Below are 18,886 nucleotides of genomic sequence, written 5' to 3' on the forward strand. Positions count from 1 at the left end.
TGCACGCAGAGGCTTTCAACGTTTCACACCACAGTCCAGAAACATGCATTTCTGTCTAATTTGGCGAGTCTAAGACCACGTTTACACGACGACGATTCAAGTGAAAGCGTTTTCGTTCCAGAGGAGTTTCGGGTTTAAACAGCAACGTTTTGAAAAATGCTGTCCGTTTACATGGGAATGTCGGAAACACTGAAAAAGATGTAGTTCTAATGTAGGGCCACTAGTGAGTGCTGTTGGTTTTTTTTGTAATGAAACACACATACATAAGCTAAAAACATTAACAATGTTATCACGGACATTTGTATGGCAGGCGACACAGCTGCGTTTTCCCCGACTTACATGGAGAGGAGAGTCGAAGCATATATTCAAAAAGTTCTACCTTTGGAGCCGTTTTCAAAAATTTGCATTTTCACTGGCTCCAAGCACTGGCTTGTTTTTTCATTTTTTGTTTTTAATCACTACAAAATTTGGTTTGCACCACAATAAAAGCAGCAGGGCAAAGCAAGTAAAATAAATAGTCTGGGATATAAAAGGAAAAGCAGTGTAATTCAATTTGCTTCAAAAAAAAAACCACTATCAGATTTTGCACTAATGTATAGTTTTTTTATTCTAACTATATTCTACAAATGATGGATTATAAATATATATGATGATAGGTCTGGATTTCAAGATTTCCATTTAAATCAGCTAAATCTCTCCACTACAGATGCATTTCATTAGGTACCAAGAGGTTCACACTAGAAGTTGTTTCTAATTTTGTACATCTGGAGGACTGATCCAGATACTAAAACACAACACGGAAAACCACAAGTGTAGTCATTTCAAAGATAGAAATGCAATTATTTGTACGGCCGAGCCTTCATTGAAATATCTCTATTGATCAAAGCTAAGTCCACATTGGCGGGAACGCGACACACAATATTCACCTTGTTGAATGAAAGGAAAGCACGACTCCCGCAGAGTCAAGTGTGTTTGTTCTAGTTTCAGGTCACACTAACAAAATGTACCAGTGAAATTTTCCATCCGGCTCCTCCCGCAGTGGACTTTGAAGTCAACCACAAGAGCGGGTATGTAAATCAGAGCCGCCCCTCCTCTTCTTTATGTTCTCTTCTGGGTTACAGCTATTATTTGAAATGTGTAAACAGACCCTGCCTTGCACTGAAGCCAGGTTTTCCCTCTTGGTTTCTGTGCGGTGAAGAAAAGGATTTGGACAGATGCAGGCAGCCCTGGGCAGTGTTTACTGTTCATGTATACGTACATTAGGGGGAAGGCTTCTCTGCATAAACAGGCACGATTTGGCCGTCGCAGAAGGAGGCGGGGAGGGGAACGAACGCCGTCAGGAGCTGTGGTTCAGGCGTGTGAGCGCACAAACCCAGAGCAGATTGTTACGTGCTAGTGAGGATCACACAGACTGGCTTCCTTTCTACTTGCATCTTTGCCTTTTCTTCTCGCCCCTCGCTGTCCATCTGACAATCACACGCACGGCTCACTGACCTGAAACTGTGTCTGAGAGGGACAAAGGACTAAATATAAAAGGATGAGCTGATGGACTGGGAGGGGGACGGGCAAACCAAGAGCGCAGTTCACTCAAGTCCTACAATTGTCATCCCGTCTCTGAGCCCCGGAATCACCCGCCTTCTCTGGCGCTGCCACATGGATGAACTCAAGCCCAAATTCGAGGTCACCATCAAGGCCAGCATGAGCACTTCTGCTGGGGCTGTCACGATAACCAAGCCTCTATTAAAACAAAGACGTCAAACTCGGCACAAGAGAAGTTATTCTGCACCACATGTGACTGAATCTCCGAGCGTGAGGCCCAGATTGAAAACATCTTTACATCAATATCATGCTAAAAGAAAAAAAAAAAAACTTCATTTTTTTTCAGGAAATTGTGGGAATAAACAAGCACATGTTGCAAATAATTGTTCACAAAAAAGGCCAACAACAACATTATAGATGGCTCAGACACCAGCTGAGCCTCGATATCGACCTTTTCTAAAACCTTCGATACTATTGATCGTGATTTGTTGGACTAAAAACTGTCTGACATGGGCCTTTTAAATGTTGTCAATGGTGTGCCACAGATGCTTCTGTTCATCTTTATGCCAACGCCACTGTTGTTTATTGTTGCAACTGTTGCCCCGGCTTTTGAGCATTTGCAGTCATGGCTCGAAGAGCTCGGACTTGTTTTACAAGAAGGAGGCCATGTTGTTCTCCAACAAAAAGCAAGTGCCTGCTACTTTACCCTGTAAATTAATAGGCACAAAGTCATGTTTATTTTGCATCAAATAATGACGCAAAAAAAAAAAGTCCTGAGTGATTAGTTGAGCTCTCAAATCAGAGTGACTGCAAATGAAAAGCTACAATTCATAGCGGCATAATACAGCTTTACTGATGAACAGTTCAAGTGATCGTTAGTGTCCTTTCAGGTTAATGGGAACATTGTCTGTCTAGAAACGACTTTCACAACCACAATGTCTTATAGAGACGGATTGTCCACATTAGAATGTTGACTGATGACTTCAAAAAAGTTAGTAAGTTATAATCAGTGCTGATAACAAGTGTATCTCATACTACAAACACCCCTTCCTTTCAGTCAGTTCTTCAACCGGTAGCAAACATCCTCCCGACAGATCGACTGCAAATTAATAAAGGGGATAAAGGGGTCTTCAACATGGGCGGATGGATGGATTAACTCGTCTCGTACAGCAGAAGAAACAGGCGCGTATTCTGGTTTGTAGTAAACGCATTTCTCCCTCAGTGTCAGAAAGACGGCAGATGTCAAGTCTCTGAGAAGGTTGAATTCACACTTTGACCTTCCCTCATGTCAAACGTCAAATTAAATGTGGGACAACCGTAAAGACGATTTGCAGTTTATCTTTTCCCCCTTCGGGGTGGAAACCTCTTGTGGGTGTCAAAGGTCATGGGCATTACTTGAACATCCAGAAGGAGGCGAGCTTAACCCGCAGGTTAGAAAGGTGCGCGCCAGCAAGGGAACACAGCGAGGTCTGCGCCTCACATGGAGCCCGTGATTAAAACATAATATTGATTTCTTACGCTGGGGAAGATTTAGTCCTCTGGGTGGTGGCGTAGCCCGACTCTGACCTTCCTTAAGCAGTCAAAAAACAATTACCGAGCCTCTCCTCTCCAGACACCGGTAGGGTCAGAGGTGGAGGTGGATTGCAGAGGATTATTACTCTCATAGTGGGATTCAGCTCGAGCGGGCTTCAGGAACGAGAGGAGAGAGCTGAGGGGGAAGGAAGAGTCCGACTCCTGTTAAAGTTTCTATCCTCGTCTCTCTCTCTCTATCTTAGCTCCTCTTCTTCCTTCCTCCTCCCCACCACTTCCCCCAGATCACGCCCCATTTCTTTTCATTCCCTCACTTTGTTCTTCCCGTCATGTGCCGGAGAGAATGAGGCTGCCTGTAGAGGTAGAGTTGGAGAGTTGGAAGTAAAGTGAATTAGAGCTGACTTGATTTCGCTGCCTACAATTAAGACACACGTGCTCCCGCCTGCAGTTACAGCCTGTTTATAAACGTAACCACGTCCGTGTAACAAGCAGCGTCGCACTGTGGTGCCTATTGTCTGAGAGGTCAGGAGCGAGTGGGCATCCGGCTAGGTGCATGAGTCCGCGGGTGTGTGTGTGTGTGTGTGTGTGTGTGTGTGTGTGTGTGTGTGTGTGTGTGTGTGTGTGTGTGTGTGTGTGTGTGTGTGTGTGAGTCTCCTGGGTACTGACCATGTGCATGGCTTCCTGGCGCTGGGGCAGAGAGGACAGCTGGGACTCTGAGTGGTACAGAGTCAGTCCCTTCCTCAGGGCACGAAGGTCACCTGGGTTACACTGCTGGGCACAAACGGCACAAAAACAAACAAACAAACAAACACAAAAACAAACAAAAAAGCAAAGGAGATATAAGACTTCGTTGTCACGTCACCGAACAAAAAGAACGAAAGAGAAATGATTCTTTATTTGATAATTATTCAAAATCTTCCAAACAAAGATAAAAGTCAAAGATACAGGAAGAAAGCCTTGTGTTAGTTGATTACTTCATTCATGTATTTACCTCCTTAGTATCTGTTAATACTTCAGCGAATCGTATAATTATACCCGTTGGTGGCAAATGATGGCCTTTGCCACTAACCTATATATACACTGACAACATGTGAACTGTATAAAACAATACAAAAATTGGTCAAAATTGAATAAAAATCAAAATTCTGATTTGATCAAATGTGTCCTTTTAGTTCTGATATACAAAGATGCCACAACCGTGCCCTTTTCTTCATATCTTAAGCAATATTACTATGCGTGTGCTTGCCGTCCAGTTTGACAGGCTCATAGTACTTCAAATCCTACTTTTTCCTCTCTCGATCAGTGAACTGTAGGTTTGTCCTCGAACTTCAAAAGGCTGCATTTAAAGGCCAACTGCATTACAGCATCAGGTCCTATTTCAAAGGCTTCTTCAAATGCAGCTGAAAAATGAAATCAACGTTGCTTTGCAGTGGTTTATTTTTTTTTTTTAACCAGAGCTGAAGCTGAAATAACAGAACAGCTGAATAAATCAAATATTATATTTCTCTGTGACGGGTCCAAGTGCTGGAGATGTGCACCACAAGTCAGACGCATGATTAAAAGTCTGACTCTCAGAAATATCAGTCGGTTTATGTTTTATCCATGTTCAGGGCACTATTTAACCGTCATGCAGCTATCACTCCACCGTAGCACCGGGAAGTAAAGGATGCTACTCCTGGATTGGAAAACATCTCCTATTGTTACTGAGCAGCCGTCGATGAAAAAGTAGAGTTATTAAAGCATATAAAGAAAAATGAGGTCTGGTGACTTTTTAGGTGTAGATGCGATTGTGTAATCAAATCAAAAATTTAGATAGCAAATAATTATAGAAATTCATCCTATTTTAAGTAGCTGGGTAAAAAAAAACACGTATTGTCCGAGTCAACTGTCAGTGATGAAAAAAAAAAAAGAGGCAACCATGAAATATTTTTGCATCAGTCCAATCATGCAAACTGCAGTCGATACTTCCAGGCCGCACTCTTTTTTCCAATACGACCCTCAGCGTGGGTTCATCGAGGTCTGTGGCTTAACCCCCCCCCCCCCCCTCTCCACAGAGGCACCTGCCCCTCTCACTGTCATTCTGACGCCATTGCTTGTGCAGCTCTCCGCAGTAAATGGCCCTTCACAGAGCTGCGGCTGCATCACGCCGCTCTATCCTCGAAGACCGTTACATGGAGAGACGGCCTTCCTGAGATTTGTCCTCATTAGCAAGCCAAAGACCACGGGCTCCTGCGGGCGGCAACCAGCGGAGCTTCTCACTGCGGCGCAGGAGCAACGCCACCGTTCCGTATGACATTTCTCATGTCACGCACTAGTGTTCCCTCTGTGCGGGGCGCGGCGTGTAAACACACGTGATGCCTGGGAGCACTGGAGCTATAAATAGCCCAATGAGCTGTGGGTGTGCGTCTATGGGCACATGGACATTATGCTGCGTCGTCTGTCTGCGCATTATCTCTCTTGTTGTTGCACACTCAGGTGCACCCTCGCACACACAAAGCCACAATCAGCATTCCCCTTGTCCTCTCTGTTCTTTGATACCCCAACCCCTCCCCCTCCTCCCTCCTCCAGCTTAATGTCCCTCTAACCTTTTCCCGACGCTTCCCTTGGCACTTCTTGATCTATCCTCTAGGTTTCCATATTCATACCCCACAATTCCTTAACTCTGCGAACGCCGCCGTCATTTCTCCAAGCTTCGTGTGCGGGGACTATAAATGTCAAGAGGAGGAGAGATATAACCTCATAATACACGAGATCGACACATCAGCTTCGGTTTAGTATCCTGACATGGTTTCCATCACAACTCAACGCCCCCAGTTTAACCTCCGGCTTGTTTTTGACTGAAATATCTCTAACTTCAGTTCCCACTCTGACTTGACCTTGACCGCTGAGACCAACAAAGCTATTTGTTTGACCGAGGACAGGTGGCCCTCTGTGGCCTTCTTGGCCGAAACGCAGCACGCTCCGTCCATCCATCCATCACGATGTTCTCGGCGCTGACAGGAAGAAGCTGTGGACGTCGCGCCTCGCTTCCTGTTTGAGTTATGAGGACCACAGGGTGATGGTGCCTTGACAAAAAGGGCAGAGAGGAGGGCGCTGTTCTCCTTGAGAGCCGTAATTTAAGTTGATACGAAACGGAAACAGTTCCATCTGACAAACTCGGTCTTAGTCTGACCTCACATTTTCACTGAAATATTCAGTGCCATGGATTTAAAACAAAAATAAACGACAAGCAGGGTGTCAGGAAGTAAATACCGCCCTGGGTTAATAAAACAGACAGATATGTGTGACCTGGTGGTTCATTTCAGTTGTTTTTTGGAATTGTACGATTCTGTTTTCTATTTCATTCACGGCTTGAATTTCCTCATTCAGAAGTCAGTCCCACAAAATATCAGGGAGTAGGGTCGCGTTTATCACAATAATGCAAATAGGACAACAGTACGGACGCCTCTATTAAAGCTTTTCTTGCACAAGCTTTTGTCGAGTAGAAGTGAAAAATGAATTACGTCACACCTCCAAGCAACTCTAACATTTCTGTTTGTACAAAACCCTGAGGTTGGAATTCTGAGTTTCAATATGAACATACGCTTTATCAAGGTTTCCAAATAACTTTTAAATTGTGATGTTAATATTTTCACAAAACCAAACAATCAGAAAACAACAAACGATAGGTATAACGACAGTGAATGTAAACGATGCAGTACATTTATAGTTTGTCGTCTGCTGTCATGCTTGTTGTATTACTGCATACCCGACTCATAGTTTTTATTGGCTCCCTTGTATATATATATTTATAGCTTTTATCTTTATATTTATAGATTTTGTACTCTGCACCACAAGAGCTGCCTTTTTAATTTTGCTATACTTGTACAATGACAATAACGAATTCTATTCTATTGTATTCTATACACAGATTCATTATTTTGGGGAAACAAGTTAATAAAGTGATTTACATTTCAGCAGAGTGCAGTCAGTTAGAAATAAGACGCTAACTTTTGTCCACACCGTCTCAAATTAATGACCCGCTGATTCAGATTCAACAGTCGAGTGAAATGGGAAGGCTTAATAAGTTTAGTGGTGAGCTTCTGGAGGGCGGGGCTTAGCCAAAGGTGAATTATCCGTTACACAAACCACGGGCCAATCCATCTTGCTTTAGTCGATGTGACGTCTCAGTCCATAAATCAGTCCCACAGGAACTTTGTCAATGAATACACCGCACTCCATTACTTCCTGCAATCATTCTAACCCACCGGACCCGGCTACAGTCCGCTGTCACAACCTTCATTTAGAGCGCAGCTAATGGATGAAATGTCAAACAAATCATTACACGTTCCGTGTCGCACTCACTTCTCAGTGATAAAGTGATAAAGACAGTGTGGGAGCCGCACACTCTGGTGAGGAATAAGGACACGCGAAAGCCCAGTGAGCCAAACTGTGTGCAAACACGTGGATGAGCACGTTTCAAAGTGTATGATTGTGCATGCACACATGCCTGGTTTTCCTATTGTGTTTACACCTGTGCTTCCTACGCCCTTGTTTCAATCCAGTTGTTACCCTCCCTCTATTCTCCCCTCAGAACAGTAAAATTCCAAGCTGTTTTGAAGGGTCGGCATTCCTGTAATAAGAGGCTATTGTTTCCTTTAGTTTCCCACAAGTTTCACTGGGCCGGTTTCATAACACAGGAAGTTAAGCAATACGTCCACTGAGGCAGCTTACCCTCTGCAACAATTCCACCTGCAAGATGTTGTTTAGGATTCACATTTAAATGTGAAATACAGATATGCTCTTAAACTACATCTGTCGTTCTATCAAAACCAGAGTTATTCCAGATTGTTTCTTATCTTCAGGCATTTCTTCGTTCTTCAGTTGTCAGCCATGCATAACGGATGCCTGCTTGTACCTGCATGGATTCACATCCCCCCCCCCCATTTATTCAATTATTCATCCCACCAGACGTCTCGACGAGGCAGGACAGGTTTGTGTCATTTATGCACCAAAGCGCTATGTAGCGTTCATTCGCTTAAGGTACCGAAGAGTGTGCAAAGTGCAGCTCCAAGGACGGTTAGAGGCTTTCCTGCCAATAAAGGCCACATACAAGCGGGACCACCTGTGATCATTCATTAGCAGAACATGCACATAAAAGGAGCCCAGACACAGAAGCAGCACCTTGGCAAGTCATCGCAATCCAATTGCTTTGTTGGGAGTCTCACAAGGCCGATTCAGTTCTGTGGTAATGTTTGAAACTGACTTAACAAGGCATTTTTTTTGCTTCGAAAAAGTTTTGCAATTGGACGACAACGTTTTGAAAAAGATGTTTATTTACACGGAAAATGGCAGAAATGCTGAAAACAATGTAGTGACCATGCCGGGCCTCGGGTTGGTGTTGTTTGGTTGTGTTTGTAATGAAATCACATGATCGCTCGGCCGTCTCAAAACTGCACGAAGTCCGACTAATTTCAGGCGTGACCGCGGATTTTTTCATGATTCTCGCACGATCCGATCTTTCGTCTCAGACGGTCTCCGACGGCCGAGACTCATGCAGTTTGTAGGAGCCTTAATGTAGAGTACGTCGAAGTAGGAGCTGAGCTTTTCTGTTCGAAATTCTCCGGGCACCAGCTGGATGGAGATAACTATGCTAAGCAGAAGGTAGCTCGTAATTATTCCTTTTTTATTTTTTTAGCTTTACAATCTCTTCTAAACTCTTCTGTATGGACTGCAAATAAATCTTTTCTCCATGACTTCAAACATTACCACAAAGTTGATTCGGCACGTCTGTGAAGCGGGTCTACACTTTAGGTTGCATTACGTTTCACACGTGGTGCTTCAACCGTGTCCTCACCCTATAGGTAGAAGGAAGCGACAAGCTGCAAGCTGTGAAAAGTCCCGTCACCAGACAGATAAAAGAGTGAAAAGAGGCTGGACCAGCTGGCCAGCAGACAGGGACATGTCAAAAAGTTACCTTTCTTGTCTGTATTTGTGATAAGCTATACCGGTTATGAGCCTAGGGAGAGAAGAGCATAATTGTGGAATATTTCAATATGTTATCCTCCCTCTGTTGGGGTCTGGGCCCCACATGAAATAAATAGTTTACAGCATTAAATGATCGAGAGTTTAAAGTTCTTGTCCAACAAAAACATACTTATCCAAAATGGCAATGTAGAGACAAGAGAGAGTGAGGAAAAAAAAAAAAAGTACTGTGATTGGACTGGAAGGAGTGGGCTCATATTATATATTACTTGTCCTCCCTGCTGTGAAACAATGTGTAGCGCCTAATCGTAGCACTTAGGAGCTAATTATGAGGATCGTTTCGGTTTTGTATCAGTGATTCCAGCCTACACTCTGCCTACATATGAATCTCTAGGGAGATAATTGGGGAAAGAGAAATGAGTTTCAAAAAAAAAAAAAAAAAAAGAATGAAAAGAAAGAATAAAGGCTTAATATAAAAAAAAGAAAAGTGTGAAATTCAACCTTGACTGTCTGCAGCCTGACTTGCATTCAAATGAACTATTATGATAAAACCTGGCGAAGTATAAAGAGAGCTATTTATACGCTTAATTAATCACCAATTGGTGTGTGTGTCAACTTTGTCCTCCATTTATGGTTGTGTGTGTGTACACACACTTCTAGAGGCTGACATGTGACCCCCAGGTGAACCCCCCCGCCCCCCCCATTTCCACCTCCTCTCACTCGCCATCCACACAATTTGGGAGAAGTCAGAGCAAGGTCAACTTTGGGAGGAATCCTTTTCTCTGTCACTGTCACTTAATGCCTTTTTTCCTTCTGCTTCTTTTTTTTTTTCTTAACTCCTCTCATCTCTCCTTCGCTCCCACAGCTCGCCTCGGGGGCTAACATCCCTGCTCGCGACTGAAGCCTACTGACTCCCCATGAATTAAACATGGATAAACATATTTTCTGACTAACAGGCAGTCTGTCATGAGGGGGTGGCTCCACACAGGCATCAGACAACCACTTTATGTCATCACAGCTGCCGAACGCACGTTCAAATGAGTTGCGGGGGGAAAAAGTCCCAAAAGAGGAGTTTAGCCGGGGTAGAAAAGTTCAGGTGGCGCTGAAACGGGCCTGAAAGTGACAGGAAGGGGGAGGGGGGCGTCCACGTGGCGCGTTCTCCTCACCTGCGAGAGGAGCTTGCTGTTGTCGTCCTCCAGTATCCGCACTTTCGTCTCCAGCTGCCTGATGTAGTTGGAGGAGGGATCTGGAGGAGAGACGGAGAAGAAAAGAGAGGAGGAGAGGGCGATTAGCATTTCAAAGACCTCAAGCGGAAAACAGGCGGGTAGAGGCACTGAGGCAGAAACGACCACGTGAAGCTCCAAAGGTTGTTGTGTACTTTGAGAGAGAGCCAGAAACGGCATCCGAAGGAGCCTCCTGCAGATCAGGACTCTCACGTCACAGTTAAAGCTCAAGAGAGATGCACTACCACCAAAATGTCATCTTTCGACAAGATGCTTCCCAGACTCAAAAAAACAAAAAACACAAAAAACGAATGTATTTTTTTTTTATACAAAATGCAGATTTTAAATGAGCCATAGCAATCAATTATTGCAATTGTGATTTTAACAATAAATTGTTTAGATCTAAAAGTTGATCAAAACTATCTAAATTCCAATCATATCTTCACAGAGTTGGAATGAGGAACTTCAAATCAAGCCCTCTATGTATCACAAACAACAATCATACGTAGTATAATGTGCAGTGAAATGCTTTGAGTACATGTTGTGCACTAAAACAACCGTTTTTTTAAAGGATAGAAGAAAAATGTATAAAAAAATAAATTTAGGAGACAAATAAAGACAATACCACACTATATTGCAATATTATTAATGATAATAATTGTGAGGGCCACAAAAGTTGGTCCCGTTTACGCGACAATGAATCAAGCGAAAAGGCACCGTTTTTGCGTTTATGTCAACTTTCAATATCTGGCAGTTCTTCAATATTTCAGTGTGTTTTTTCACGGTACTGAGAAGCTCCCGTTACAACAGAGCGACAGGTTGGTGAACCTTGTCTGGACTACAACAACAACAACAAATTATTCACTAGTTATCTTCAATGGTGAACGGGTTACTGTTACGTCAAACCCTGCGAGTGTACCAAATGCTAACTCTTCAAAAGACTTAAGTTCAAGCACGGCGATTATTTCTTTTGTCAACTGATAATTTGGCACTTTAAGCCCTAAAAAGCCTTTTAGGAAAAAACTACAGCACTCCTCTGCAGATGTATTTGCCATGTGTTGTCCAAAGTCCTCACGCAAAGTAGAACCCTTGCAGCTCAGGTGTCAAGGGTCAAGCACTGAGCATTCCCACCCAGATTAGCCCCGTTTCAGACTTTATTTTCTCCTCTGTTACAGCCTCATCCATAGTGTAGGCTCCTGTTCTCTCCTGGGCCACGTACTCTGTGTGAAGGAGACTTAATTGTCATATTTGAGATGCGTCACAGAACCGTCTCTGTACCCTCCACATCTGACAAACGGTGTAACTGGGGCCTAATTACTCCACGGAGACTCACACAAGAGCTGTTGATCCCGACAAAGGAGAAATTCCGCGCAAGCATGAATCAACTCCGCAGAGTTCAAACCAGGGACAGGAGCTGTGAGAAGAGTGGAGGTGCGGTTTGACTCGGGAGGTGGCGCCGAGCCCGTTATCTGAAAAGGCATGTTTAATTTACAGCCGGATCAAAGCCCAGAGTTGCGCGCAGGAGCTGCACTCTGGCAGCTATTTGGGGGGGGGGGGGGGGGGGGGGGACGCAACCCTGCACACACAGCTTGATTTTATTTTGCACCTCTGATCTTTGACTACTTCTGTATAATTAACGCGAACAAGTCCGACCACACCGTATCGCTTATATAACCTCGACAAAGAGCGCTTTGCAACCACGCGGCGCCACAAACACAAAAGCACACTCTGAAAACACCGGCACCACGGTGACAGTCTTTCTCATACATGAACAAAAGTATGAGTATATGCACACATCAGTACAATCAAGGTCATACGTTAAAGAAGCCATGCACTACACCTCTGGCAGCATGACGTTAGCAGCAAATCCTGGAAGTAGTGAGGTGCATCATGCATGTGCATCTACGTCTAATCAATACTGACCACTGTACCTCAGGAACACCCCACAAAACCTGCTCTCATCTAGCAATCGTACTAACAGGTACCATGATAATGAGTAAATCATTTTCAGTGGTCATAAGGTTATGGCTACTCCTTATTTATTCTAAAAACATTTTCAAAAACATGTAGTCTGTATGTCTGACTTAAAAAGTCCATAAGTTTCATAATATGTGGAATCTAAAAAAGTCACTTTTAGACTTCCTGTTTGTCTGAAACCCAATCTGAGAGGGAGAACAAGTACCAGCGCAGTCTACTCTTAACAGTGCGAATATGGACGTAAAAGGAAGTGGGTCCATGTTGATGTGTGTGCATACGGAAGGTTTACCTACATTGTCAAATGCCAATAACAGAACAATGGGTGAGGGATAGTGGAGATGTTGCAAAGAAATCTAAAGTTAATAAAGAATTTTGCTCCACTTGCCCTAGAACTTTGGAAAAAGGAGAAAAAAGGTTGTTTTGTTCTCGTTGATCCCAACATTACTCGCTATAAAACAACATGCACATGTCTAGGATCACTGTTCTTGTACAACTGTATAATCCAGGTGTACAAGAGAAAGAGACAAGAGGTTAAGGTTTCAGAACCCCAGAGGCAACTGCAAGGCAGCAGAGAGGTAATATACCGTCTGTTTTGTCCCTGGTTGTACAAAAAGTGCCGATAGATGTCAATAACCAATCAGAACCTCCACGTTTTTTTTTTTTAGGAGGGTCGCTGCAGACGGCAGCGCCGGTGAGCCAACGGCTGAACAGCTACATGAGGAGGCCGCAGTGGCCAGAGCCGGTAATCCTCTCTTCCTGCCTTGTGACCCTCTAATCTGTATTCATCTGCTGGCCTGACCTGCAGCCAGATCTCAAGCCGATTAGGCTGAAGGTTCCTCAGCCTGTACTCATCACCAGCACACTCAAACAATGAAGGAAACACAGGAAGAAATGGAGGACGGAAAATTAATGTTCACCGCTCACCCCACCAACAACCTCCCCCCCATGTTTAGATTGCTTTCCGAGATGATGATTTTTGCCTTTGGTGATCCAGTAAGCTCCGATTTTTATCTTCTTTAAACCTATTAAATAAAAATTAAGACATGCCGTCTAAGCTAAATACTGATGTACTCCGCTATTTGATGGGCTTGAGATGAGGAATCGTGGCAGCCTCTTCACATACCTCAGTGCCAGCTCTCCCTTTACACTTCCTCCTATATGATATAAGCCTTTGATGAGTAATAAGAGGGCGAAGTCTCACGGCGCGTCAATTTAGCATCACGCATGACATGCGAAAGTGGTTCTGCTTACATATGTACAGATCCTCTGTGGGAACACACACACACACACACACACACACACACACACACACACACACACACACACACACACACACACACACACACACACACACACACACACACACACACACACACACACACACACACACACACACACACACACACACACACACACACACACACACACACACACACACACACACACACACCAAGAGGATCTGCTTGGAGAATCTAGCCATCACCATCTCTTTAACACACGGCTCTGGAGAGTCTTCCTGGTGGGAGACGAGGGTCAGGCAATTAAACTGTTCCCTTGCATCCCCCCCCTGCCACTCCTCCATCCTTTTATCCCCCTTCCAGCTTCTCATGCTCCTGTCTTCAGCACTCCTCCCATGAAGCTGGAGGAAGAAAAAAAAAAACTGCAGATCTCGCAGAGATCGCACACGGGCCAGCCAAAATAATTGCCCTTCAAAAAAAAAAAAAAAACCTCCGTTTGCATCTTTTTCCCTTCTCTCCACAACAAGGACCGAGAAAGCAGGAGGCTGCTATTACTTATGCATAACCTGACTGCAATTTCAGGAGCTAATAAAGTGACAACATGCTGGGAAGAAGTGGAAAAGTCAAAATATTTCCAACTAAGCAATAAACGATACAAAATGAGAGGGAGAGGGGGGGGGGGGGGGATCGTGCCTTTACAATGCACTAGTAAGCTATTTTTACCTCTGTGCAAGTGTTGGCGACACAATGAACTGGGCTGATGTGTCTGAATGAGAGTGTTTGCGCAGGACAAAAGGTGACGCAGACAGTGGCGCGAGTCCATCCCCCTCTCAGCGCGTCACTTTATATCACGTCAGTGCCACTGTGACCCACTTCTGGCGGCCACTCCCTCCTTAACTCCACTCACTGCCCTCCCTTTTTTCTTTTTTTTTCAGTTTTACTACGTCCCTTTACTTTAACTGCTCCATCTATTGTTGCTCTTTTCTTCCCTCAAAAAAAAGAGTGAAAGATTTTTTTGGGGGGACTGGCCTTTTGGCGAACGTTTAGCTGCATTGTAATGAGAAAATAAAAACAGACAAAAGTTATTTTGAATAGAAACTGAGCTCCTAAAACTTGGGTGATCCCCCCCCCAAAAAAGGTCCTGACCTCTTCTGGTGCTCTCCCTTTGTTTTCTGCTGGGACCAGGCACCATCTGCCCATAACAGCCCATCGTGCGTCTTCTGCACCACAGCACAGTCAGCCAAGTTGTTCCCAGATGGTTTCAGTGGGACTTGGAATGGAGCACAACTCCACACCCAATACACAAAATGAAAACAAGTGCGGGAAAAAATGCACGAGAGGAACTCGGCTCGCAGTGCATCGACAAGAGCATCTGCATAACGTGTTGTTCGCTGTGGCTATGCTTATTTTCACCATGTTCCACCATGAATCACGTGAGTCATTAAAGCATGGGAATTAAGAATGCACTTTGGTCCTCTGTGAAACAAAAAGCCTGGAAAAGTCTTTTTTTTTTTTATCCAGCATTGTTTACATCCGCTCCCTTTCACCAGCCACTGCGTCTTTATGCATCGCTGACGCCAACTGGTGATTAAGGAATTACAGTAAAATTAGTAGCAGAATAAGAACCACATATTCCTGCTCGTTTGATGAGTGCTGTCATGTAATCCCTTGGTCCATTCATATGAAATCAATTACCAGCTGTTTCTAATATTGATTGCTCTCTGAAGCCAGAATTCTGTTATTCCGTCGACAATACTATCTATATTTTCTGGTTCCTTCAGTTCTTATGTCTTAGGAAAGTTTCATTTGTTGGGAAACATTGGTAAATAGTATGTTTATAAATTCCTCAATTAACCTACTTTCAAGCCAAATTGGAAAAAAATGATCAAGAAGTTACTAAAAGAGGATAGAAGTTTGACTTTTACTGGACCACAAGAGAAATCAGTGTTTACTTTGCTGTGTTACTTATTTTAAAGGCACAACATTTATTGATGTATGCAGTGCAGTGTTATACAATACATACATGAACCCATCAACCAACCAACCAATTAATCAACCAATCCCACTGACCCATTAACCAACCCACCAACTGCCCAGTTTTTCCAGTCCACAGAATGACGATAAATCTGGACGGTCCCTTTAATTTTAGCCATTACAATAACAAATTGGGAGTCTATTTCAGTCTGTGCTGAATGACCTCATAACAAAATGATGGATCCTCCAGATAGCTCTTGCAGAGTTGAATCATTGTGGTTCATTACATAAGTCAAGCAATAACTCTTCAACTAGGCTAGATCTGTGCAGAAATAACGTTTAAAAAAAATTTAATAAAAAAACTTGGCAGAGTTAAATTTGTGGTGAATTAGTAAGGATGTGGGGGGGGGGAAAGCACAGCTATATTGTAGTCCTCAAATGTAGCACAGCACAAAGGAATACTCAGATCTGTAGTTCATTTTTTCAATGAATATAACTTGTTTGTCTATCTTGATCACACCCTTCCGAATATTCCTCAAATCCCAGTATGAGACATGGGTGGGACTGAGATTAATAAAGGTCAAAGCAGGTTTTTTTTGTTTTTTTTTAACGAGTGAAAAGCATAGTACAGCCCAGAAGCATGGGCTCAGGCATGCCGGAAAAACAGCATATGAAAACTGGAGACATGTATAGGTCAGACCGCGCCTTTTGCAGATACTTGCTGGGAACATTACAAAGGAAACCTCCGTGCTGTTGACTCCAAGGTCTTCGCAACATCAAAGCAGCTTTGGTAAAATAGTATGGTTAAAAAGGACCAGCTTTGGAAACCCCTCATGCTTCCAAGTGGGATCCCAAGGCTGTTTAGAAGCCTGCAGTGCATTGAAATCACTCGGCTTTTATTATTCCTGGCTCGGCTCTGGCTTTCATCTCCAATTCACAGCTGCATCTCAGTGTTTTAGCGCAGAGACATGGAGATCCTCTCAGCCTACGTGCGTACGTACGTGCATGTGGAGCATGTACGAGTGCTTGTGCATAGCATTCGGGAGACGTTGAGTGTATGTGAGTTGCATGGGCGTCTAAGCTGACAGTGTGTGTTTGCGTGGGAGGGCGGGCAGGAGAGAATGAGGGAAAGGGTTTGTGTGAGAAATGAGGATTTTTTTTTTTATTTCATTTTTTTTAACCCCCCCAAACCCATCTGTGAACACACTGTATGAGCGCGAGTTTGTGTGTTCAAGGCCGGAGCTTGGGTCAATTACCTCAAGATGTTGAAGAAAGAGCAGAAACAGCACAAACTGTCTCTCCTTTCTTCGAGCCAACACCCAGAATTCCAGCCAATCCTATGAAATCAGAGCTCGCTGGTTACAAAAAGTCCAAATCACTGTACCAAAACATCTTGATCATGCAGCAAAATCTCAATGTGGAACAGACCATGTGCATGCTGGTCTGGAGAGTCTGCGTGAGGCCCATCTGGAGGAATGAAAAAAGTGTGTGTGGGGGGGGGGGGGGGGGGGGGGGGGGGGGGGGGGTGGGGGGCACAGGAGTAGTAAGGTGGGCACTCTGCAGCAAAAACAGTGGGTTCCTGCTATTGTTTTTTAAGTTGTACAGTTTTTGTGATCAATAATAACAGACAGGGTACGGGCTTCAAGGTGGTGGAATCTGGTCTTTTTTTTCTACATGCCATGTTAAGAAAAAGAAAATAAGAGGGGAATAAAAGTAATCTACATTTAATTAGAACACATTTGTTTCAGAATTGAATGTAAGCTTAAGGGTGCTGATGGCAGGCTTACTCCTTTCCTAAACTGGATCCGCAGCAACTTTATTGTCTTACCAGACAATGCCTTTGATTAAATGATAATCCACCAAAACACAGTCAACGCTGATCTCCCTCAATAGCAGGCAGCGTGCTCCAGTAAGTTAGGCGAATGTTATCTAAAGCAAACAGAGGTGTATCACAATCGTTCAGTCAATCTGCTCTCTGCCAATCATGGGTGAACCTCAAATATTGCCAGCTGTGACATTGCAGTTGACCTTAATGTATGTCCACATTTGTATGACCCATGTAGTAAAGAGTAAATTCATTTAAATGTAATAGAAATCATTAGGTGTACGCTCCTCTGATGCACAGCTGAGTAACACTGAATATGGCTACCCAGTTGGGAGAAATGTTCAGGTGACTCTGGTGTTTAAGAATTACTTTGACCTTTGTGTGTTACAATCTAAACCGTTCACCTTTAAGTGAGAGCAAATGTGTGCATCAAATTGGGATAAAAATGGCCACTGGTTAAACGTGGTTGACTTTCATTCAGCCAACAACTCATATATGTTTTTTATAAATGACCAAAAAGTAAAAACAATGCATAACCTTGACTGATGAACGATGAAATTAAACAAGTAAAATAAATTTTTTATTGTAATTCCCACAATGCACTCCACATGTTTTGTCTACTGTTGCTTTCCCTTCGAACATTTTCCACACAGCGTGCATTCCTGCTTCTGAATCAACAGGTTTGCTTCAATTTGGGGCAGCTGAAACCACAACCATAAGCAGGTTTCATCAGCTGTAACCAGCTAATAAACGCAAACTATTTGTGTTGAGCTCAAGCTGACTTTTTTATATCCGTCAGCTGTCTCATTGTAAAGTCATAACCATGTTAAATGAGCTTTAAAAAAGCTCATTGTAGCAACTGAGCATGGCATCGTCCTATAAAATGAACAGAAAATGTGTCGTTAATTGGAATTTCTTGGATCCGATTAATGACTTCTAAAGAAAACAAAATGTAGACACGCATTATGATCCAAAGTGCAGTATACAACTGGAAAAAAATAAATCAAATCAACATGCCGTGTTGTGCGAGTATGCATTCTGTGCGCATGTATGCATGCGTGCACCGTGCTTCTTCCTCAGTCGGTCACGGCCAGCCAAAGCCAGCCAGAGGAACAGAGAGGAACAAGTTAAGTGGGCGCCCATGCTGCATTAATGAGGGGGATGGCAGAACCTGGCAACCCAAGCACGTAAAAAACCACAGGCCCCTGGAAGGGCTTCAAAGGCTCCACTGGCTCATCAGCTAGTGGGGAGCTAACCCCATCTGACAAGACATGGCACCCACTCTGAAGGAGAGAGAGCGCCTCACCTCCCCACGCACCCCACTCTGTGTGTGTGTGTGTGTGTGTGTGTGTGTGTGTGTGTGTGTGTGTGTGTGTGTGTGTGTGTGTGTGTGTGTGTGTGTGTGTGTGTGTGTGTTGTGGGAGAAACAAGACATGTTTTTTCATGTTCCCGAGAATGTGAAAGTGTTTGTGTGTCTTTGCATGTGAAAACAGCACAGTGTTGCTTTGTGGTTGAAAAGAGGCAACTCATGCCGACAGACTGGTGTGAAAGTTAAAGCGTCCAACAGATTGCCCTTCAAGACGATGACTGTTGCACATGAGCATCTCTTGAACACA

The 18,886-nt window shown here is 43.7% G+C and overlaps 1 protein-coding gene across 4 annotated transcripts in view; it reads right to left on the bottom strand.

The window, feature by feature from the left end:
* ccdc85cb (coiled-coil domain containing 85C, b) overlaps window positions 1-18,886 on the bottom strand; it is a 49,591-nt gene that overhangs the window by 6,457 nt on the left and 24,248 nt on the right. The window contains exons 2-4 of one of the 4 annotated variants that reach the window (XM_080490893.1): window positions 10,200-10,279; window positions 9,026-9,067; window positions 3,736-3,837 (exon numbers count right to left, since the gene is read on the bottom strand). In XM_080490893.1, coding sequence (XP_080347019.1) covers window positions 3,736-3,837; window positions 9,026-9,067; window positions 10,200-10,279 — 224 coding nt within the window. Of the gene's footprint in view, window positions 1-3,735; window positions 3,841-9,025; window positions 9,068-10,199; window positions 10,280-18,886 lie in introns of all 4 variants that reach the window. The other 3 variants (XM_080490892.1, XM_080490895.1, XM_080490894.1) reach the window with 3 other exon arrangements.

The sequence above is a fragment of the Lipophrys pholis genome, assembly GCF_963383615.2.
Source record: "Lipophrys pholis genome assembly, chromosome: 21".
NCBI lineage: Eukaryota > Metazoa > Chordata > Actinopteri > Blenniiformes > Blenniidae > Lipophrys > Lipophrys pholis.